Here is a 24,990-nt window from a genome sequence, read left to right as displayed (position 1 = left end):
TCTTGCTTTCAGTACAACTTGAAAACAGATCTTCTATTATGCCAAAATATGCAGGAAGGATGCTTCCTCCTCAGTCTCACTGAGCTTCTCCTAGACAGTAGAAATAGCCCCCTTTTAATTACTCAAGGCCCAATACATAAAGGACAGATTAGATTAACAACAATACTTCTAAACTATATGTAAGCCGTTGTTGTTTCCTATTACTGTTGTTATAAAAAAAATGTTGATAATACACACACCTGCTTTATTTCTGCTCCAGACTCATCTTGACATCCTGGAAAAGAGTGTCAACCTCAAAGAGGTCTACTTCCGGCAAGATGTTCTCTGCCAGACGCTGGGAGGGAATCCATGTCCCTTGGTGACCATCACGGCCATGCCTGAGTCCAACAGTGATGAGCATCTAGAGCAGTTCCGTGAGTAAAATGGGATCCTCTTCATTGAAGATTTGACTAAGGGTGTCCTTTATAGTCTTGGAAGCATTCTGTCTCTTTTAGATCAAAAATCTCCATAAAGGGTTGGAGACTGTCTGTCTTTATAGAAATACACCCCCGACTTTTATTGGTGTGACACATAGGTTAAACATTAATGTTGCTCTGTTGTTAAAGGGAGAGAAAATGAAATGAATTCAAACTGTCAGGGAGATGAAATGACAGTTTGCTAATGATGGTCACTTCCTCTCTTAAAATAGAACCAGGACTCTGAATCATATTTTCCAAATTCTAATCCAGGGACTTTTCTCACTGTGCTCACTGCTGTTATGTGACTCTCATTCAGTCAAAGTTTAGAAAGAAAGAAAGTTGAGTTTTTAAGCCCTGGCTAAAGAATCCCCTTGATGACCTGAATACCATTTGTATCTGCAGGTATTTGTATCTGAAGATGTGGACAGGCTCTAGCTAAGAACTTTGAAACAAAGTCGAAGCCAAACTCATGCACACACACGCAGACACACACAAATATACACATACGGACACATACACAAACACATAGACACACGTAGACACAGACATGTACACAGACACACTCATGCACATGCATGTCTTTAAATGTTGGGCTCCTGTGCTAAGTGCATATGTGTGACTGACTTGTTACCAACTAGCTTTTGAAAATGACTTCTAACATCGTTTCAGAACTTAGGTAGGCAAAAAAACAACAACAACAAAAAAAAAACAAAAAAAAACCCCAAAGAATGAAGAATGTTTTGTGATACAAAGAAGTTTTGGAGATTAAAGAAGAGACTGGGCACCCAGCTTAATTTATCCCCAGAAGATACAGCCTTCCCTGATGAAGATACAGCCTTCTCTGGTGAAGATACAGCCTTCCCTGAGGAAGATACAGCCTTCCCTGGTGAAGATACAGCCTTCCCTGAGGAAGATACAGCCTTCCTGGTGAAGATACAGTCTTCTCTGAGGAAGATACAGCCTTCCTGGTGAAGATACAGCCTTCTCCGAGGAAGATACAGCCTCTCCTGGTGAAGATACAGCCTTCCTGGTGAAGATACAGCCTTCTCTGAGGAAGATACAGCCTTCCCTGATGAAGATACAGCCTTCTCTGATGAAGATACAGCCTCTCCTGGTGAAGATACAGCCTTCCTGGTGAAGATACAGCCTTCCCTGATGAATTGCTAGCCTCATTCAGGTGACTCTTTGGTGGATCAGAATTATATTTTCTCACACCCCATCAGCATCTGACAATGGATACTCAACCACCTGGCAAATCAACAACCGATTAACCCATCTGGATTAATGAGACCCTAAAATGCTTTAATGAATAATAAGGCATTTTCCAAAAGTTATTTTCTGTATTTTATGCATTTAAGAGCAATTTCCATAACAGTCATAGGGTCCCTGCCTCGGCAGATGAGCAGTGCTTGGGAGCTGGAGACAGCAGTCCTCACAGGGTAACTTTCATTGAACCATTATTTACTTAAGAAAGTGGATGTGTGTAAGTCTGAGCTTCTTTTTCTACAAAAGAGGTGAGCAGAACTCTGATGTATCATTATGACATAGAAGTGCCTCCGTTTTTGTATTTTGTGCTAACATTGGTGTTTTTGTTGCTATTATAAATATGGAGAGTATTCTTACTTTAAGAAGAGGACTTGAAACATGCAAAGGCCCTTAAATAATCTGGCACTCCAACAAATAGTTCTGTTGAAAAAAGAGAGAGAAAGAGAGAAAATATCTCTTAGTACACCCTTATATGAATCAAAAGAGGCTGGTTTCTGCTTGCTCTGTAAGATGGGTTATAGTAAGTGTACACTCTTATGATCATAATAGGTTTTTTCTTTCAAACACGTGCTAACATATCCGATATTAATCTCAAGAAGTATCAGATAAATGCTATGCATTTTCTTTTTGTCACTTGCAAATGACAATCATTGAGCTAGATCCTGAGGAAACCCTGCTTTGACCTAGAGGAAAGGGCTAGTTAGGGCCATCTTCATAGGTGTGTCACCTATACCTTTGCAGAGGTCTCCTGCTTAGAAGGGCCATGAACTCTGTTTAATGCTTTTCTGTCACTATCTTTATAAAATTCTTTATACAGTTTTGAACAAGGGGCCCTACCTTTCCATTTTTCGCTAGGCCCTACAAATTGCATAGCTGGTCCTGGATGTGATCTAAGGTCATTAAAGTAGAAAATGGCAAAGGCTGGTGCCTTTCTGATACTACTCTTCTCTCTTTCCACATTATGTAAGAAGAGTTTTAAGTTTTATCCTATTTTTCCCGCTCACTGAAAATATTATTTGTATGGATTATGTAGCTGATTGGTGTCTTTCATCATGGGGATTAATTTCTGGACCCCTTATTTTACAGATGGAGTAAGCGGAGCTCAGAAAGTTTAAACACTATGATCAGTAGAGGTGACAGATTTCCAACATTTTTTTTTTTTTTTTTTTTTTTTTTTGAGACGGAGTCTCGCTCTGCCGCCCAGGCTGGAGTGCTGTGGCCAGATCTCAGCTCACTGCAAGCTCCGCCTCCCGGGTTCACGCCATTCTCCTGCCTCAGCCTCCCGAGTAGCTGGGACTACAGGCGTCCGCCACCTCGCCCGGCTAATTTTTTTGTATTTTTTAGTAGAGACGGGGTTTCACCGTGTTAGCCAGGATGGTCTCGATCTCCTGACCTCGTGATCCGCCCGTCTCGGCCTCCCAAAGTGCTGGGATTACAGGCTTGAGCCACCGCGCCCGGCCCCAACATTGTTATTCTGATTCCAGAGTCCACACACACAACAAATGTGCTGACTCCTTCGTTATACACGTGTTCAGCATCAACATTTTGGCTTTACTCTTGGAGCCATAACTTCCTCTCTTCCTCATTCTGTCCTCAAATTATTAGACACTAGCTGAGTTGTTAAAGCATTTATGCTAAATTGACCACACATAAGTGTATTACTCTCTTTTTGCTCACAACGAATTTTATTTTCCTTTCCTAATCCAATGGAAGCGTTTTCATGGTGGATGCTTCAGATACTGTGGCAGGAAGGGAGAAAGAACACTCTTTCTGCCTGAAGGCCTTTCTTCAGACCCGTCAGATCCCAGCACAGAGCTGAGACTGCAGGACCTGAGCCACAGTGCTGGGGCACAGTTTCAGCAGGGCTACATAATAAAAAAGTGTACAAGGTAGGTGTGTGTGTGTATATATATAGTTATATATAGTTACTTTATATATATTATATATATAATATTAGTTATATCATATATGTAAATATATAACTATATATCTAATATATATAGTCACTGTATATAGATACTATATAGTCTATATATAGTAACTATATACAGTGACTATATATATGAATATATTCTTATATATATATGAATATATAAACACATGCCATTGCTGTGTTTCCAAAAGAAAAATTAAAAAAAAAACCAGCCCAGTATAAATACTACCTACCCTTCAAAGTGCAACTAACCATGCCTGTAAATCAGAAATGGAACTACTTAATTTCCTTTGAACTACAAAATGTGATGTATTGATTTAGAAGGAGAAAACAGCAAATGAGCCTGCAGCTCAAGATTCTCCTGCCTCCAGGCCTCCCTTCAGGTGACATTAAATTGTTTTACCTGCTTCCTGCCTCTCAGGGACTAGGGTAGCTTCAGTGTGGGATTGTGCACACTGAATCCCAGTGTGCAATTTAGCTAGTTTCTGGTTCAGTAACTGCCACTAACCCCTCATAAGGAGGTATGAGTGGAAAGAAAGGTTTTCTCTCCATTGTGTGGGATTATTACTTGAGTCTTACTTTATAATCCCAGGAAATAAGACCATGGCTATGGAACCATGGGGGAACTTCCCTCTCAAGGCTGGTTGCTTTGATGATCTGGTCTAAAGTCCTGGACCTGAATATTATTGAGGACAACTTATTGATTACTTTTAGTTCCTCCCAGTGTCTGAGCTCCAGAGAGTCTTCCAAAAGTATTGGTTTGATTTATTTTTCAAAAGCATTTTCTTTTTAAAAAGTTATATTCCTGGAAACATTTAGCCTTACCTTCTTGATAATATATTTTCAGTTGAGTCGTCACCAGATTTGCCAGCTGTGTACTTTATCACTATTTGGAGAATTGAGGACAGTCCCTTCTTGAAATGCTCCCAATAAAGAAGACTTACCACTTTACACCTTGATATTTGAGCCTTCAGAGCCAAACCGCTGGCAGGTCTTCAAGAGCAAAATCACTCTCTGCCCTTTTCAGTGAGACAGTGAACAGGGAAGTTCTCTGGGAGATTGTCATTGAAGTCATTGTGGAAGGGGGGGGCTTAAGGAGAAACTGACGATAGCAGGGAACCTTTACAAAAGGATCTACACCTCAGTCTAGCATCAGGGACTCTCAGTGATGAATAGGCACTGGGCAGTTAGAAAGTCCAGGCCCTTCCTAACTAGTAGGATTTGGGATGTTAAAGGAACCCAGGTAGGGCATTTGGATTTTGCACAGCAGAATGGGAGTGAGGAGGAACACACAGAATCCAATAAAATGGAACAGGGGCTCCAACAGGTTGGAGCAGAAGATATCCCATAAGCAGTTTGGGGATAGGCTTGGTAGGCACCATCAGTCCAGGAAATTCTTTGCAGTGCCTTCTGAGCCTAGTTTCCATTGGTTAATGGTGGTCTGGCATAATTCCACTTAGTCTACTTAAATCCTTTAACACATTATATGTGAATAGGTACTTTGATTAGCACACCCTTTGAATATGCAACTTCCAGGTAGATTTGAGAAGTTTTCTATCTTTAGTTTGTATACTCTTCCGGAATGGGATGTGTGGGTGGGTGGTGTGGTATCTCCTTTCTTGAATTTGAACTGAGAGAAGATGCTGAATTTAAGTAGAACTAGAGAGCAATTCAGAATAAAGAGTCTTGGGGGGTCATTATTTATCTAATCCCGGAAAGAAGAATTTTCCCAGACTCAGCCATTTCCCAAAAACCATGCCTGCTTTCTGCTGCTTCTCACACAGATCGAGTTGCCTTTGTGTGGAAGTTCCTCTTGCTAATGAGCTCTTGGCCTTCCTATACTTGTTGTCTTACCTCCATTTTGCAGATGGCATCCGTCAAACATATTCCCAGATTCCCCTCTTTAGGCTTTGGTCTTACTGGACTATTACCCAGAAATGCATACAACCAGAACACACTGCTTGGTGAAGGCTGCTATCACTTTGTCAACTTCTCCATTTTCTCCACATTTCTCTCACGACCTCACATTCTAAGTGACCATTTTAGCCCAGAGAAAGTCGAGTCCCATTTTAGTTTGGAAAGCTACATCTCTGATAGATGCTTCATTTTTCTTAGAAACTTTATTGCCAAATTGGACATCTCTACATTCAGAACCTATAACAGTATTGTCTTGACTGTACTCACGAATGATCTGAGAGAAGGAACGAATTTGTGGGAATTTTCTGAGGGAAAATGTCATTCTCCTATTAGAAACTCTCATTCTCTAAATGAATAGTCACGGACTGATTCACTGGTGAGAAGTCAAGAAACAACAAAGGTGGCTAGGAGGGGGTGGATATGCTACTTTTTGCAATCTGAGACACCGCCACCCTGCATTTATTATAACCTAAAAGAGCAGAGCGTAACCTTTATATGTGTCTGGAGGTGAGATAATCTCACTCCCCTGCCATAGTCTCCTATGGCTCACACACTGTTCTTTCCAGGGGGCCTGAGGTGGGGGAAGGAGAGAGGCTGCTTTTGCAGTTGTTAAAGAATACCTTTTCTTTTCTTTTTCTTAAAAAATATTCTTACAAAAGCAATGTTCTATTCAGCCTGCCATTATGCTAAAAGCTTTTCCTTGGAAGACAATAGCTGTTCTCAGAAAAGAGATTTACATGGGGTCCCGAAGGTGTAATGAGCTACCACGTGGCACCTGCCTCAGGTTGGGCGTTGTCACTTGTAAGTGGTTTTAAATTAGAAAGGAGTGGAAAAATACACAGTTACAGAATTCCCCTTTTGGCTTCTTTGCAAATCATTTTCCAGTCTCTCTGGCCTTTGTCTTTCTGAGCCTCCTGTTCAGGTGTGAAGAACAGAGCTTTCCACTGCGGAGAGCTGGAAGTGACAACAGTGGTTGGTCCCAGGAAAACAGAAACTCAGGTGAATTACAAAACTTTCAACTCTGGACATTTCTGTTTTTGTACCTCCAAGAAGCATGTGGGGACAAGTATCACTATGGGATTACTGAATTTTAGAGCTTAACAATCCATAAAGACTATCGAGTCCTGATGTCTCAATTGCTGGTGAGAGATTGGGCTGAGGGACTTGAGCTGAACTATCTAGGTAACCTGTCTAGTTGGTGGCAGAGGTAGTTCTAGACCTTAGCCTCTTGTCTCTTGGCAATCTTTTTTTTTTTTTTTTCTGGAAAGTGATGCTTTTGACACATAGTACAGTTAAAAAAAATTAGATACAAAAGCATAATGACTTCTCTCCATGGAACTCTTTAATAAAAGGAGTTAGAGAAACTGAACTGTGCCCTTTTCTTGCCTTTTCTTACCTTGGGATTTCCATGTTTTCAGGCAACTAGGGCTGAAGATATTAGGAATACATAGATAAGTATTATTTAGTCTTTGTCACTGAGGTACTCATAATCTACAGAGTGTGCGTGTGTGTGTGCGTGTGTGTGTGTGTGTGTGTGTGTCATGTTAAACAGGTCATTATAATACAGAAAGTTTTAACAGAACAGGGGTGAAACTAAGTTCAGCGGAAGCACAGAGAAGAGAGGATGTATCTTCATGGTGAAATCAAAGGGGGACTTTTACCCACCATGGCCACCTGTATAAACTCCACGTGCCTGGTGGTCTTGTATTGACACAGCTTTGCTTTCAAAGAAAGCTCAGTTGGCAATCCAAAAACTATTTGAATAACAGTTTGACTGTTTCTTGAGAATATATGAAAAGTAAAATATATAAAACACATCAAAACCATCTTAAATTTGTTTTTCTTCATTTTTCTCACTGTTGTTGATCTGCCTGCACATAAATAGTGACTCACCATAATCTTACCCTCTTCAGACACAAACCCTCAAACTGTATGACATCGAGAATGGTTGAATATCTCCTTTCTGCTTTCCACTTTGGCCAAGTTACTCTAATAATAAGAGGGCAGGAATCCTTCCTCCTTCCAAGGCTGGTTGATGTGGGTGGGAAAGACTGTAAAACCTTAAAGGTAGTTGAATAGCTTGGCTTACACTCTATCATGTAAATATTTTATTCTTATACAGTTTTACATAATATCATTTGGTCCTTATAATTACCTTATGAATTAAGAACGACAATAATTGTTACACCTGTTTTATGGATGATAACAATTGAGATTCAGTGTCAATGCCATTGATTTACACTTTGAAGTCAGACTTCTACATGCAGAGAAATGGGGGCAGTGTCTTTTCAAGTAGAAACATAGCATATGCAGAAGCAAGGAGACCCGGATATGGCGCTTTGAAAATCTCAGGGTGACAAGGTGTGGTGGCTCACGACTGCAATCCTAGCACTTTGGGAGGTCTAGGTGGGCGGATCATTTGAGGTCAGGAGCTCAAGACCAGCCTGGCCAACATGGTGAAACCCCATCTCTACTAAAAATATATAAAAAAAATGAGCCGGGTGTGGTGGCATGCACCTGTACTCCCAGCTACTCAGGAGGCTGAGGTAGGAGAATTGCTTGAACCCAGGAGGTGGAGGTTACAGTGAGCCAAGATTGTACCACTGCACTCCAGCCGGGTGACAGAGTGGGACCCTGTCTCAAAAAAAAAAAAAAAAAAAAAGAACATCTCAGGGTGCAGGACTACAGAATTGTGAATTGAGTATGGGGACAGCAGATAAAGTGGGAAAAGTAAGTTGGGCTAAATGATAGGTGGCCTTCTTTTTCATGTTAAAAAGTTTTTATTGAAGACAATTATGATCTAATAGGATGTTATTAAAAGCAGAGAAATGACAAGATCAGATTTGTTTCAGAGGGAAGTTCTGTGGCAGTAATGTAGAGGAAAGTTTGGGGTAAGGAGGATAGTGGTGTCATGGAGTACAGCACAGAGGAACTCTTAAGCATTTACGTCTTAGACTTAGAATTACTGGGGTTCAAATATTGGCTCTGCCATTAGTTAGCTTTATGACCTTGGAAAAGATGATTAAACACTTTGTGCCTTGGTTTCCCCATATATGAGTTGTGGATAATAGTACTTTTTCATAGAGCAATTTGAAGATTGTAAAGGACTTAGAAGGGTATCTCCCACATAGTGAGTGTTCAAGAAACACTAGCAGTTGTTGGTCAACTATGTGGGTGATGAGGTTTCAAAGGAAGATAGGTCTAGGGAAATGGGAGGGAGGGGCCTAAATTTAAGAGATGTGTCTCAGAAGTGAGAGGTCCTTGGTGACTGGCTGAGAGTATGGATGAAGGGTAGGGAGTTGAAATATTAATATTTCTACTTTGGTTGGTCGGTGGATAGTTGAATACCAACAAAGAATGTATGAAAAAGAGTAAGACTGTTGTGGGAGGATAATGAGTTTGGTTTTGGAAATATACATTTTCAGAGGCCTGAAAATTATATAAGAACTAAGGCTAAACATAATTATAAAGCCAATATGCTATAAAATATAATCTATTTTAGAGAGAAATAAAACAAATTTTGTACTACAAAACAAATTTTCTCAATTAGCAAGGATATCAGAGTTAACTCTATGCAGTTATTACAGCAGAAACATGTAATATATTTCAACAGAATCAACCCCAGAAAGTTCTGTTCTACAAATTTGTTCATGTGATATAATGATTTACATATTTTAAGATCATTAACTATTTACAAAACATTTACATATGACTAATACCTCACAACAGCCCTGTGAGGTAAGAAAAAAGAAAGAATTGGATTTATTATCTCCATGTTTAGATGATGAAATTGAGACCTGAGAAAGACATATAATAAGTAGGAGGTAGAGCTTGGATTTAAACCAAATCTGAATTCTAAACCCTGTAATCGTAACTCTTGTACTGACTGCCTCTTTCAGCTGTGCAATAATGAGGGAAAATCCTTTACCTTCAAGATACAATCACCCATATGTCAGAATAATTGTTTACACTACAAGTAATATGTTTTAGGCTTCTCCAATGGTCATTTAAACACTAATAACCCTTATAATTTTAGTAAAATCTAAGTATTATGACTCTACAATACTCTGCATTCCTTTCCCACCCATATCTAAAATGCTTCAGCCCTACTAACCTTTCTATGTATTGAACACAGCAACCTAACCACCTCCACTGGGTCTCTGTATTTGCTGTTTCCTCTATGTCCAACACTTTTTCTCCGTAGCTTTGCATGATTGATTTCTCCTTGTCATATAGTATCCATGCCCACGTCACGGAAGTCTTCCTGGATCATATCTAATGTTGTTCCCCTACTCCGAATCTCTTTATCACATGACCTTGCTATTTTTTTCTTCATTGCCCCTATGACTGAGCTCCATGAAAGCACAGACTATATGCTGTACTTTTTTTCTATTGTATGTCTTCAAACTAACACAGTCTCTGCACGAAGCAGGTGCACAACACATGTTTATTCAACAAGTAAGCGAAATCCCTGACTAGAAATTCTTGCTTCTAGTCACCATGTAGGACCTTTAACCTCTCTTTTTTTTTTTTGAGACGGAGTCTCGCTCTGTAGCCCGGGCTGGAGTGCAGTGGCCGGATCTCAGCTCACTGCAAGCTCCGCCTCCCGGGTTCACGCCATTCTCCTGCCTCAGCCTCCCGAGTAGCTGGGACTACAGGCGCCCGCCACCTCGCCCGGCTAGTTTTTTTGTATTTTTTAGTAGAGACGGGGTTTCACCATGTTGACCAGGATGGTCTCGATCTCCTGACCTCGTGATCCGCCCGTCTCGGCCTCCCAAAGTGCTGGGATTACAGGCTTGAGCCACCGCGCCCGGCCCCTTTAACCTCTCTTGAAAAGTTACCTCTTACCCGGTTATTTCTTGGGTCCCCAAGGGTAGCCACAAATGTGCTCATAAAGCAGCTATTGGCTACGGTCTCCACACCACTTCACTTTTTCCCTGAAGCTTGGACTTCTCTTGGTAGTTGTTTGTTGTCCTTGCAGTCTCGAAAAGGACTTTTGCCATTGCTGTGTTTTCAGAGAGTTACTGGATTCCATATAAAGGTAGAGGAATAGCCCTCTCTAAAACTGTGCCACACATCCACACTACCCCAAGTGGTATGAGTCTCCCCACGTTTCTGGTGAAAACAGCTCCATCATCACAAGCTGGATGAGGATGAGATGAACCCCATGCCTCCAAGGTTCAGACGCCTTTCTCTTTCAGGATTCTTATACCCAAGGCATAAAAACACAACCAGTGTTTCTCTTTCAGGATCCTTGCACCTAAGGCAGAAAAACACAACTGATTTGTCTTCCATACTTATTAACACATGTCCTGAGGACTGGGTAATTAGCAACCTTGTCAGTTCCCCAAACTCAGGATAGAAGGCTGTGCTAGCCAGGCATGACCATGAGTTTGCTATTAAAATTCCCAATAAAATATGTGGTTTTCATAAAACAAAACAATACAATTTATTGTTCATGGATATTTACATGTGTAGAAAAAGTATAAAACCATGCTGAACAAAAACTACCGCCAGATTCAAGACAGTGATTCCATGTGAGGAAGGAGAAAGGGAAAGCAAAATGAAACCTAAATCTCATTTATTGGGGAGTTTGTATTTCTTAAAGAAAAAGAGTTCTAAAGAAAATCTGGAAAAATGTTAATTACTTTAAATATGGGTGTGTGTCATATTATTTTCTGTCTCCAACTATTTTTATATTTCATGTCTAAAATTAAAAAATTAAGCTAAAAAGTACCAACATGTCATCCTTGTCTAACAAATGTATAAATTAGAGTTAGAAATATGAAAATAACTCCACATTCCTCCTATTACTACTCCTCAGACAATTACTGTTAATAGTTTTAAATTTATCCTTTAATATACAGATGCATGCACACACACATGCACACTCACACACTGACGCATGAATACATATGTACAGAGCCTTGATATTTAGGTAAAATGTACTTAAATTGGCCTTGACAATTGAAGTCTGTGACTTCCTTTGGGAGTCCAAATCTCTTTTCCCATTAATCTGAGACTCAACACCCTCACCAGATCCTGTCCTACCACTTTACACTCCCACAAAGTATAAGAGATTATTTTCCTTCATGGCTCAGTCAACAATTTTGTCTTCTGCATTTTTATACTTACTAGTGATTTATTTATTTATTTATTTGAGACGGAGTCTTGCTCTGTTGCCAGGCTGGAGTGCAGTGGTGCGGTCTTGGCTCACTGCCTTCTGAGTTCAAGCAATTCTCCTGCCTCAGCCTCCCAAGTAGCTGGGATTACAAGCATGTGCCACCATGCCCGGCTAATTTTTGTATTTTTAGTGGAGACAGGGTTTTACCATGTTGGACAGGCTGGTCTTGAACTCCTGACCTTGTGATCCACCCGCCTTGGCCTCCCAAAGTGCTGGGATTACAGGCATGAGTCACCGTGCCTGGCCCTTTAATTTTTCTTAATTTAATTTTTTATTTTTAAAATTTTTGGTGGGTACATAGTAGGTGTATATATTTATGGCACACATGAAATGTTTTGATACAGGCATGCAATGTGAAATAAGCACATCATGGACAATGGGATATCCATCCCCTCAAACATTTATGCTTTGAATTACAAATAATCTAGTTACATTATTTATTTTAAAATATACAATTAAGTTATTATTGACTATAGTCACCCCACTGGGATATCAAATAGTAGGTCTTATTCTCTCTCTCTCTTTTTTTTTTTTTTTTTGCCCGTTAACCATCTCAACCTCCCCCGTGACCCTCTACTACCTTCCAAGCCTCTGGTAACCATCCTTCTACTCTTTATCTCCATGAGTTCAATTGATTTGATTTTTAGATCCCACAATTAAGTGAGAACATGCAATATTTGTCTTTCTGTGTCTGGCTTATTTCATTTAACATAATGATCTCCAGTTCTATCCATGTTTTTGCAAATGACTGAATCTCATTCTTTTTTATGGCTGACTAATACTCCATTGTGTATATGTAACCACATTTTCTTTATCCATTCATATGCTGAGGGACACTTAGATTGCTTTCAGATCTTAGCTACTATAAAAACAGTGCTGCAATGAACATAGGAGTGCAAATATCTCTTTGATATACTGATTTCCTTTTTTTTTTGAGTATATATCCAGCAGTGGGATTGCTGGATCATATGGTAGCTCAATTTTTAGTCTTTTGAGGAACCTTCAAACTGTTTTCCATAGTGGTTGTACTAATTTACATTCCCACAACAGTGCACAAGGGTCCCCTTTTCTCCACATCCTCACTAGCATTTGTTATTTCCTGTCTTTTGGATAAAAGCCATTTTAACTGGAGTAAGATGATATCTCATTGTGGTTTTGATTTGCATTTCTTTGATGATCATTGATATTGAGCACCTTTTCATGTATCTATTTGCCATTTGTATGTCTTCTTTTGAGAAATGTCTATTTAAATCTTTTGCTCAGTTTTTGATCGGATTATTCAATTTTTTCCTATAGAGTTGTTTAAGCTCTTTATATCTTCTGGCTATTAATTCTTTGTCAGAGGGGAGTTTTAAAAAATCTTAAGTCTTTTGCTCCCCTCCAAAAAGAACGCACCATTTTAGTGTTATTTTAATTTGTATTATTGGGGGCACGACTCAGGTGGTCCATATTTTAAAATGTTTGTTATTTTCATTTCTTCCTTTTAAATTGTTTATTTTTAAAATCATTTGTCTGATTTATCTATTATGTTAGAAGATTTGTTGTTCTACAAATGATTTATGAGGAGCTCTTTGAATATTAGGAATATTATTCTTTGTTAAACATGGATTCATTCATTTAGCAAAGATTTATTGATTATTGATCATTTTACTAAATATGGGAACATTTTCTCCCTCTCACCTCTTTTTAAATTTGTTAGGTTTTTGCTTAATTTTCATGGAATCTAATAGTCTATTTTTTACACTTGTGAGCATAATGTGTTAGGAAAAATGTTTCCCATTTTACAGGTGATGAAAGTAAGACATAGGGAATAAAAGTGGTGTGTATGGTTGCATAGCTATTAAATATGGAGTGAGAAATCAGAATTTAGGTCTTCTTGCAGCAGCATAGGTGTGTGCCTGTAGTCCCAACCATTTGAGAGGCTGAGATGGGAGATCACTTTGGGCCTAGGAATTTGAGTCTAGTCTGTACAGTATAGTGAGATCCAGTCTTAAAAAAAAATTAAGTCTTTTCTAATCAGACAAATAGTTTTGTTTTTAGTATCTTATAAAATAATTTATATAACACATAGACCTAGATTAAAAAACAATAATAAATGGACATCTATGTATATACAATCCAATTTAAGAAATATGACATTTACCTATTTTTTTTTTTTTTTTTTTTTTTTGAGACGGAGTCTTGCTCTGCCACCCAGCCTGGAGTGCAGTGGCCGGATCTCAGCTCACTGCAAGCTCCGCCTCCCGGGTTTATGCCATTCTCCTGCCTCAGCCTCCCGAGTAGCCCTCAGCCTCCGGAGTAGCTGGGACTACAGGCGCCCGCCTCGTCGCCCGGCTAGTTTTTTTTTGTATTTTTAAGTAGAGACGGGGTTTCACTGTGTTAGCCAGGATGGTCTCGATCTTCTGACCTCGTGATCCGCCCGTCTCGGCCTCCCAAAGTGCTGGGATTACAGGCTTGAGCCACCGCGCCCGGCCAGACATTTACCTATATTTTAGTCCCCATAACAATTTGCTCAATGGCCTCCACTCTTACTGCTTAAGAGTAACTACCATCCTGAATTCTGTGCTAAATGGTCTTTTGCTATTCTTTATACTTTTAAATCACATATTTATATATCTCTGACAATCTATTGAGTTTGCCTGTTTCAGATTTACGTAAACAGAAGCATTATATAATTCTATTTATAATTGCTTCTTATTAAATATATTTTAAAGATTAAACTATGTTAACATGTTTGAGTTGACATCTGAGTTACTCATTTTTCATTGCTCTGTAATGAATTCCTATGTATGAAATTAGGTCAGTTTCTCACCTAGAATTCTTAAGTTGAAACCCTAACCCCCAATGTGATTGTATTTGAAGTAAGGAAGTAATTAAGGTTAAACAAGGTCATATGGGTGGGGCCCTGATGATATTCGTGTTCTTATAAGAAGAGACACAAGAGAGATTACTCCCTTTCTCTCTGCCACGTGAAGGCACCAAGAGAAAGTGTGGCCATCTGCAAGCCAGGAAGAGAGCCCTCTGCAGAACCCGACCTTGCTGGCACTCTGCTATCAGACTTCCAGCTTCCAAAACGGATAAAATAAATGTCTGCTGTTTAAGCCACCCAGTCTATAATATTTCTTCTAGGTATTTGATGGTTTTAGGTCTTATATTTATGTTTTAAATTCACTTTGGGTTGATTTTTGTATGTGGTGTAAGATAAGGGATTGATTTCATTCTTCTGCATCTGTATATTTAGTTTTCTCAAAAATGTATATTAAGAGACTGTCCTTTCCCCATTGTGTATTCTTGACACCTGTGTCAAAGATCAATTGAACATACATGCATGGATTTATTTCTGGCTCCTTATTCTGTTCCATTGGTCTGTAAGTCCATTTTTATGACAGTACCATGCTGAGTTGTTTACTACAGCTTTGCAGTATATTTTAAAATCAGGTATTGTGATGTCTCTAGCTTTGTTCTTTATTTTTCTCGAGATTGTTTTGGCTATTTGGGATCTTTGGTGCTTTCATATAAATTTTAGAATTGTTTTACTTATTTCTGTGAAAAGTATCATTGGAATTTTGATACAGATTGCATTGGGTCTGTAGATTGCTTTGGATAATATGGCAATTTTAACAATATTCATTATTTTAACCTATGAACATGGGATATCTTTTCATTTATTTGTGTCTTCTTCAATTTATTTTTCAATGTTTTATAGTTTTTAGTGTAGAGCTCTTTCACCTCCTTGGTTAAATTTATTCCTCAGTATTCTTTTTATGTTACTGTAAATGAGATTTTTAAAATTTCCTTTCAAATAGTTTGTTGTCAGTGTAAGAAACACTACTGATTTTTGTATGTTAATTTTGCATTCTGCAACTTTACCAAATTTATTAGTTCTAACAGTTTTTGTGTGAAAGTCTTTAGAGTTTTCTATATATAAGATCACATCATCTACAAACAGAAAAGTTTTTACTTCTTCCTTTCCAATTAGGATGCCTTTTATTTCTTTTTCTTGCCTAATTGGTCTGGCTAGGACCACTAGTACTATATTGAATAGAAGTAGTGAGAGTAGGCATCCTTGTCTTGCTCCTGATCTCAGAGGAAAAGTTTTCAGCTTTTTGTCTTTGAGTATGTATTTAGCTGTGAGCTTGTCATATTTGGTCTTTATCATGTTGCAGTAAGTTTCTTCTATAACTAATTTATTGAGAGTATTTTTTTTTTTTTATCATGAAAGCATGTTGAATTTTGTGGCATTTTCTGCATCTGTTATAATGACCGTATGATTTTTATCCTTCATTTTGTTAAGGTTGTATATCACAATAATATTTATTGTTCATGTTGTGTAACGCATTTGCATATGTTGAACATCCTTGCAGTCTAGGGATACATCCCACTTGATCATAGTGTATGATCTTTTAATGGGCTCTTGGATTTTATTTGCTAGTATTCTGTTGGGAATTTTTGTATCTATGTTTATCAAATATATTGGCCTGTAATTTTCTTTTCTTATAATATCCTTATCTAGCTTCGGTAAAGCTGGCCTTTTAAAATTAGCTTGTAAATGTTTCCTTGTCATCAATTTTCTGGGAGAGTTAGAGAAGGACTGGAGTTAATTTTTTAAATATTTGGTAGAATTTAACAGTGAAACCATCAGATCCTGAGCTTCTCTTTGTTGGGAGTTTTTTGACTACAGATTCAATCTCCTTACTTGTTATTGGTCTTCTGTTAATATTTTCTGTTTCTTCATGATTCAGTCTTGGTAGGTGTATGTTTCTAGGAATTGATTCATTTCTTTGGGTTATCTAAAATGTTGCCACGTAATTGTTCATAGTAGTCTTTTATGATGTTTTGTATTTCTGTGGTATCAGTTGTAATGCCTCTTGTTTATAATTTTATTTAAACCTCCTCTCTTTTTCTCTTACTTAGTTTAGCTAAAGGTTTGTCAATTTTAAGCAACTCTTAATTTCATTGATCCAAAAATTCTTGGTGGGCATTTGGCATGATCCACAGGCAGACTTCCTGTTAGAGTCCTTGGCCAGGTGGCTAGTTCCAGGGTCAGCAGGTGAGTGGGTCTGTGCCTGAATTCACTGAGGGGAGCCTGAAGCTAGGATCTGCTGGGGGGGTCCCTGAATCTTAGGTCTCCAAGGGTCAGCCTGGTGCAGGGGGTACCTGGGGTGGACCTCTTCACTCGATCTCTGGGGACTGGCTTGGAGCCTGTGTTCTCAGGGTCTGAGCACCTTTACTGAGACAGAGTTGGACTGTGGGTCTGCTGAGGCATGGAGCCATGAGGGCCAGCCTAAAGCCTGGGGCTATAGAAGCTGGCCTGGCAAAAGCATTTGTATTTGCTTCTGTTAGTCAACTGAGAGTGCTAGCAAACTGGGAAGACCATATTTTCTACTATGGATTTTTCGGATCACATGTGGATCAGAAATTCAAACGTATGTGAGGATTTGCTTATCATTATAAATTCCTAGGGAAAATTTGACATAAAAAACTGTTCCTGCTTTCCCCTTCTGTGAATTAAGAGTAAAGACCTTTGGGCACTTAGCTTTATGCAGGGCTTTCCTACTGGATGCCCTGCCATGGGTGAGCCCCATGCTTCACTCCTGGTTCCCTGTGTCCCATGCAGCCTTCAAAGCAGAAGCTCAAGGTCTCCAAGGCTTGGTTGAAACCTTCAGGGGGAGAAACATGCTTTGACGCTTGCTTATTTTCCAGGTTTTCTTTTTGTTTCACTTTGTTCTTGGCACTTACAGATTTATTCTTTCAGACCAATTCAGCAATACATCAAAAATGACTTTTGAAAAAAAAGTCAACATTTTTGTTTTTTCCTTTGGCAGATTGTTCAGAATATTTAGTCTATTATTCTGCGAAAAATGGAAGTTCTTACCCCCTTGATCTTTCCACTTTACATGCTACTTTTTTTCCATTAGAAAGAGAAATGAAAGTCTATTTTTCGTTTGCTATAATGGATAATATGAATTTGAAGTTCTGTTTGTAATTTGAAATAGCATATCTGCTATTCTATGTTTAGAATTGCCATTATTCCTGCTGAAAACAATATGCTTTCTTTTATGATTTTTGGAATAATTTTTTTCCTTAGCAGACGGTAAGAATTTTAGTGAAGAAATATTTTGGAGTTTCTGAATTAAGATTCCAACCAAAACCCGGATTTTCTCCAGGGTTTCTTGCCTATTTTTTTTTTTTTTTGACATCATGAATATCAACAGAACAGTGTGATTTTTATTTTTATTTTTTTGCTTGTAAGATGACTAATTTACCCAGAGGCACCTCCTGTGTGTGATTTTAGTCACCTGTATCCAATATCAACACCAGAAACCTCAAAAAAGATGAGTTATTTGATACACCACACCCAGCTGTTCTGATCTGTGAAGCTTGCTTGGGGTACCTTCAGCTGCGGAAGGAGCTTGTTCCCTTGCAGCTGGTGGAAATTCTCTCAGTCCCAAGATGGAACTTCTAAACTGTAACGTATAGGGCGGGTGTAATTAGAGTAATTGGGACAGTGAATAGTTCTCAGCATAGCTGATCGATGTTCCCCATGCTCTCAGAAATCAGGATAGAGTGATGTAGTAGAACCCAGAGATGAATCCAGCTATTTTTCCACAATGAATGTTCATGATCTGGTGGGATTCTTTATTTCTCTGTTAGTGATGAGTGATTATGGCCACAGGGACTTCCCCCCACCCCAAAACAAAACTTAGTCACATTCAAGCCAGATTACAGAATGCTGAGATTATATTGTACTACCACTCCTTTCTTCTTGAAAGTAGTGATTGGATTTAGTAGAGGAAAAATGATGTGGCAATTTCCAGTTTGTTGGTGGTATTTTCCTACTGTCATTCCCCCAAACAAAGTTGTAGAAAGGAAGTTGTTTGGCCAGACAGGCGATTGTCAATAGGAGCCTCTCGAGGCGGTAGCTGGGAGCTCACTTCACTGATTCCCCTCACAAGAGAGATTCAGGAACACAGGTTATGAGCTGAGTCATTGGGCAAATTAACTGCCCCAAATGTGATAATTAAAATGTATGTCTATGAGCCACCTTGGTAATGATCGAGTGATCGAGTTCTCCCCTTAAGCAAATGTGTGCATTGTTGCCTTTCCCGGTAACAGATGATTGCATTAAGAGCTTGCATGCTGCAGCTCAGAGGGAATTGGTGTTACCCCAGTGTCCTATGTGTATCTTCCCTGCAGCTGATTTTCTGTGGCTCATTGAACAACGAGTCCAGGTGGCAGCTGTGGATTTTGACATCCCAGAATTTTATAGGGCAAGGGCATTCTCAACATGTAGTGATGCACATCCTCTTAGGAAGTGGCTATTCATGAAACTGACAGGGTAAAGCCCTAATTAGAAAGACCAGCAGGGCTCTCTGTACTCCAGGATGCTTCAACAGAGCTGTCACTGTCTCCCCTCAGGCAGGATCATCGGGCTGAAACACTGAGCAAAAAACATTTTGTTCAATGTTCAACAAAAATAACTCCCATCATTAGCAACATGACAAGTGAAAGGAGGACCTGCATGTCAAAAGAAAAGGATGTATGCGTCGTTGTAAATAATGAGTGATTCTAAAAACTTTAAGCTGCTGGGGAAGCAGCTTTCAACTTCTGGAAGGTGCTATTGGAAACCCATAGAGTAAAATGGATATGCTTCTCTGGTTTTCAGCAGATGGAAGCTTCATTTGAGGTTTTGGGAACACTTTAGTCATGGAAAGAAGTGGGGGACAACTGAATTTGAATTATGGATTATCTCAATATTTTGTAGGACTTATTTCTTTGGGGTCGATTTTCTTCGTCTTTAAAATGGAGGGTTGTAAGGGACTATCTTCTTTGTTTAGGTATATAATGTAGTCTTGTTTATTCAGATTCTGAACTCTTTAGAAAAAAACAAAAGAATTCCCACGTACCAAATTGCAGTCTAAGCACACTTACGCAAGCAGCATTTATTCCTTATGATTAAAAAGAAATGTAGCCAGATGCTTTGGCAGTTTCTTAAGTTGTTATGAAAAGCAAGAATCCTTATCTTAATTTCTTTTCAATCAATAACAGTTTCTAACTCACAATGAAAAGCGAAACAGAAACTGTCTTCCTTTGAAGGAAACTGTGATGTAATGATTTGCTGGGCAACTTACATAGTTTAATTAAGCACTCTGATTAAATCAATATGTATCCAACAGTTCAGTCTGGCAATCAGCTTAATCTCATTAACTGTTGTTCAGACCCCAATAATTGATTAATAATACATTATCATTTATGAATTATTGACTTCAAGTTATTATAATTGTCCCTGCTTTGTTCATAGCACCTGCTGCCACATGTTAATTATGAAATGCTCAAGCACTTTCTTGGAATAACTTTAGAGATAAAGCTGATGGGGTTTTTAATGAAGCAAGATTATCTTTAGTTCAGAGCTGGTCAGAAGAGCTAGGCTTTTTCAACCCTGTATTGTTCATTAAGTGAGAGCAGGCATTTAGCATTTTTAGAGCTAAGGTCCAAAGAATTAGAGACAGGGTTGGAAGGCACCCACACACAAGTTAGATGATGAGCCCTACTAAATGAGATGGGTGATATCAGAATCACAAACACCTAGATCCTTGCTGCCAGTGGATTCTGCTTATTGAGGCTATCTGAATGTGTAGTAAACACGTATCATTCCTTCTCTCCCTCCTGGTGCTTATAGTCTATCTTTGAGGTTTGGATATGCCCAAGGGTATTTGGGGAGTCTAGCAGAAGGATCTGACCTCTCCTGGATATAGGTAGGATGGGTAGGAGCTATTCATGGAAATGGCCTTCCTCTCTGAGAGAGGCCTTTGGCCAAAGAGGAATTACCACACCTAAACCAGGATAGCCTATTGCATGCTACTTAATTCGCCTAGTTCTGTTTATTTTTTCTGGCTAGTAAGATCTTGCTTTAGAGTGTCAGCCTGGTCTATGCCGGGGGAGTCAAGACAGGAGCTGGGAATGAATCCATATTAAAAAAGGGCACAGTGTCCCCATGGCCAGCCTGGTTATGGCAGCACAGTGAATTCCTGCTTGATATCCAAAAGAAGGATGAAATTTAAGGAGCAGGAACCAACTGGAGAAGTTCCATGGCCCCTTCCTCTATGATGAGTCTCTTTGCACAGACATTTTTGAAGGACCTAGGCTTAATTTTATTGAAGACACCCTGGGAGGCATCATTATCACCACCTCTGGTTCTTAGCCCAAGAGGAACCCTTCACTCAGGAATGAATTGGAGCTCCCACTCATAACAGCGACTGGCTTTCCTGAGACGTTGCTTCCCCCGTAGGAAGCCCCTTTGATCCTGAGCACCTCACTCAGAAACCAACCATGTAGGAAGTGAGATCTAACCTTCAGGCTCTGTCTTTTCTTGTTGTGAATTCCATGGAAAGTCATGTTTTCAAGGGCATGCTTTCCAGGAAATAAGGCATTTTGATAGAGTTGTAAAACATGGACTTGTCATCAGACTTGGATTGGAAATCTGGATTTTCTGAATTTTGGAAAGTGGCTTAAACTGTCTAAGCTTCAGTTTCCTTATCTGTAAATAGGGATAATATTCCCACCTTCATAAGGTTGTGGTGAGGATTAATGAGGTAAGGTATATTTTCCTAACACAGCGTAAAAAGAGGGTGCTTGTTAAATAGTCATACACATAATCTTTCACTCCACCCTCCTTGGTTATTGCAAGCTGAAATGTAATTGCCCATTTTATACAATGCCATTTTAACACCTAGGATAACCTGAAAGGCTTTTGAAGGGTGAAACTCAAATGGATAGGCAAGCTACTGGAATGTAATGTCAAGAGTTCTAGCTCAGGTATAGGTTTTGGAGTCACTCTGATCTGCACTTACATTTGGGCTTTCTCTCACAGTAGCTAGGTAGACTTCTAAAGGTATTGACTGTTGGGCAACCTCTTTAAGCCTCAGTCTCATCATCTGTAAAATGAAAGACCGGTAGTATTTTCACATATGACTATGGTAAAGCTTAAAAAAATGGTGTGGCCAAGCGTGGTGACTCAAGCTTGTAATCCCAGCACTTTGGAAGCCAAGGCAGGCGGATCGTAAGGTTAGGAGTTTGAGACCAGCCTGACTAACATGGTGAAACCCTGTCTCTACTAATAGTACAAAAAAAATTAGCCGAGTGTGGTGGCGGACACCTGTCTCAGCTATTTGGGAGGCTGAGGCAGAAGAATTGCTTGAACCCAGGAGGCAGAGGTTGTAGTGAGCCGAGATTGCACCACTGCACTCCAGCCTGGGCGACAGAGTGAGACTCTGTCTCAAAAAAAAAAAAAAAAAGGATGTATATAAAACACAGTGCTAGGCACACAGTAGATGTTCAATAAAATATTAGTACTCTACCTTCCTTTTATTTCACATGGGAATACTATAGCTAGCATTTACCTCCAAAGTGGCACTGGTCTAAGAGAAGGATATAGCCTTTCCCATTTGTAGTTTCAGAAAATACCAGAGGGGAGTAAATAGCAAGCATTACAAAACATCCTACTTCAGCCTAAAGCTCTCAGGAAAAAACCTTATCTATATTTAGCACACCAAGTTAAAGACTAAAGCACTATCTCATTCATGTTATTCAGATGAATCCAAATGTATCTAATATTTGTTTGGACAAATGAATTTCCTTTTATCCCTTACCTATTTCTTTATTCCCAGCTTGTCTACCAAAGATAGACCCATGAAGGATGCCAACAGGGTCCCATTACAGTAGTGTAAAAGGTTTAGAATAAATTACAGGGGAGAAATGTTCTGTCTTAATGACTGAAACTCTGTTTCCGAGTTGAAATAAAGCCCAACTCATCTTGGAGTGAAAGACTCTTCCAGAGTCCCCAAATGATTCCTTAGAAGTTTCAGCTGTGCTTGATTCATTTTTTGTTGTATTCCTCCTCTTTCTCTCACTCACAGCTTATACTAAAGAACCACACCCACTCATGCTGTGGGTGGACAGGCAAAAGCCGTCAAATGCAGGAGTGAATGGAGTGGGTTTGGAAGCCTGATGGCCCCGGCTCTCATGCCTGCTCTGCCACTTGATAATTTGAGCATCTTTCTCCTCCTCTGAGAAGCCCAGAGGTCAGTCATAGTGGAGGTGACCCCACTTCAGAGAATTCAGTAATCAGTGGGTCTCTTGACTTTCTTCAGGCCACCAAAATAATGCTCTTCCTGTCTGAATAGATTTTATCTGTGAGGTGGAGGAGCAGATTCATGGTAAGGAGAAAACGGGTCAGAGGGTCTGAAGATGACAAGACCACATTTTCCATCGCACCCTGACTCTTGTTTTCCTCAGCTGTGCTGATAGCACTCATCTGTGTGAATCTCCATTTGGCCAAGTGACCATGTGTCCTCCTTTCTGATCTCAGTTGAGCACTCGGTCTTAATCCTTGACTTCCTGTTTTTTCCCTCAGAGCAGGAGACTGAATCCTGTTAGGCTGAGACAGCCCTGAGTGAAGCAGTGCTCTTGAGTAGGATGATTGTGGAAGCTTGTACTAGGACTTTCAGGGCTATGAGCTGTCCTGTGAACAAAAAGAAGACTTCAGTTTCCATGGCTGCCAGTCTAGCATCATCCCCTCTTGCTATATTCCTTCACAGCATTTATAAACATGCAATTGGGTATTTCCTGCCTCTCATCTGTTTACAGCTTCTTCCTCTCCATCCTTTCTTCCAAAGGGATTTGCACAAAGGCAGGCTATCAGTACTGTTCTTAAAGGAAGTGTCCACAAAACACTTAGAATCAACCTAGTTTCTAGCTCATCTGTTTCCATAGCAACCAATCATGATGTCACAAACAGAGGGGGATGACTTGAGGTGGGAATTAGGTGGCAAGGGAGCAGATGGGCTTTTGTAAAGAAAGAAAAGGAAAACAATATCCTCTCTGCACAGAGATTTCCTTGGTAATAAAGAGCAAGGGAGAGATAAATAAAGAAGCAGTGAGAGAAAGGAAGAATCCTTTCCAAACAGCATTGGAGAAATTAGGAGTGAAAATTAGCAACACTTGCCAGCAATGTTTGTTTCCTTTCAGGCAGTACGAATGATGAATCTGTACCACTCCCTTGGGATAATGAACAACATGCACAATGAAGAAATAAAACTTTGGGAGGCTAAATAATTTGCCTCACAGACTAGCTTTGGGAGGAGGATTGAGTTGATATTAATGCTGAAATAGAGCAGGGATTGACAAACTTTTTCTGTAAAGGGCCAGAAGCAAATATTTTAGCCTTTATGTACCAGATGATCTTGTTTTCAACTACTCAGCTCTGACTTTGTCACGTAAAAGGGGCATAGACAGTAAATAAACAAATGGGTATAATTGTGTTCCAATAAAGTTTTATTTATAAAATAGGAATGGGCCAGAAGTGGCCCATGAAATTCTTAAAGTGGAAGACTGTAGAATATAAGTTTCATATTTAAATGGAAAGGTCCTTGATGATTGTATGGACACCAAATGCACTTCCGAGACTTCTGGACCATGTATTATAGTGTCATGAGTAAAAAGAATAGATGGGTACTGCGGTTCCAGTTTCTTCATTTATTCAACAAACTTGATTGTGAATCTGCTTCATGAAATATTCTGGGCATTGGGAATACAGCAGTACACGAATGTCTGTCATCAAAAGTTTTATGTCCTAATTAGCTGTATAGCTTGGGCAAATCATTTACCCAAGTCAGCCCCAGCTTTCTCTTTTGGGGATGTACTTTTTTAAAATCATGAGTCATATTACATATACAGAACAATTTATGTAGTACATAAACATAATAAAATAAATACCTATTTGCCCACTATCCATGTTAACATAAAGTAGAATATTGCCACTAGTGTGTCTCTCCCAGGTCTCACTATCCTTCTCTTCTCTTCAGAATATTTTGTTATTTCCTTTTTTGTCTGTTTTTTGATTTAATCATTTAAATGTTTCATTAAAAAAAATAGCTTAATTTTGCCTCTGATGTTTTAAATTATTTGAGTCATAATGTAGTACTATCCTTTGACATATATCTTTTACTCAGGTTTTTTTTTTTTTTTTTCCACTCATCCACACAGATGTGTGTAGCTATTAATAAAGCTTGGGTCCAAAGACCACTAGGGCCAGATGTGTAGTCAAACAATGTTAGCGTTATTAACTGGCTGCAGCAATAGAAAATGGAGAATCACTGAGCCTTTCAAAGGGGAGTTATGGGAGGGCATTTATAAGGTTTGAAGGGTAGAGTTGGTCATATAATTTTTTTTTT

General features: G+C 39.2%; 1 protein-coding gene across 1 annotated transcript in view; it reads left to right on the top strand.

The window, feature by feature from the left end:
- LOC117070260 (cytosolic carboxypeptidase 4) overlaps nucleotides 1-421 on the top strand; it is a 37,898-nt gene extending 37,477 nt beyond the window's left edge. The window contains exon 10 of the mRNA XM_033189115.1: nucleotides 260-421. Coding sequence (XP_033045006.1) covers nucleotides 260-421 — 162 coding nt within the window. The remainder of the gene's footprint in view (nucleotides 1-259) is intronic.
- The last annotated feature ends 24,569 nt before the right edge of the window (nucleotides 422-24,990 follow it).

This window comes from Trachypithecus francoisi, unplaced genomic scaffold, assembly GCF_009764315.1.
Source record: "Trachypithecus francoisi isolate TF-2019V2 unplaced genomic scaffold, Tfra_2.0 Lachesis_group3, whole genome shotgun sequence".
Taxonomy (NCBI): Eukaryota; Metazoa; Chordata; class Mammalia; order Primates; family Cercopithecidae; genus Trachypithecus; species Trachypithecus francoisi.
This window is presented reverse-complemented; position numbering and strand designations above follow the sequence as displayed.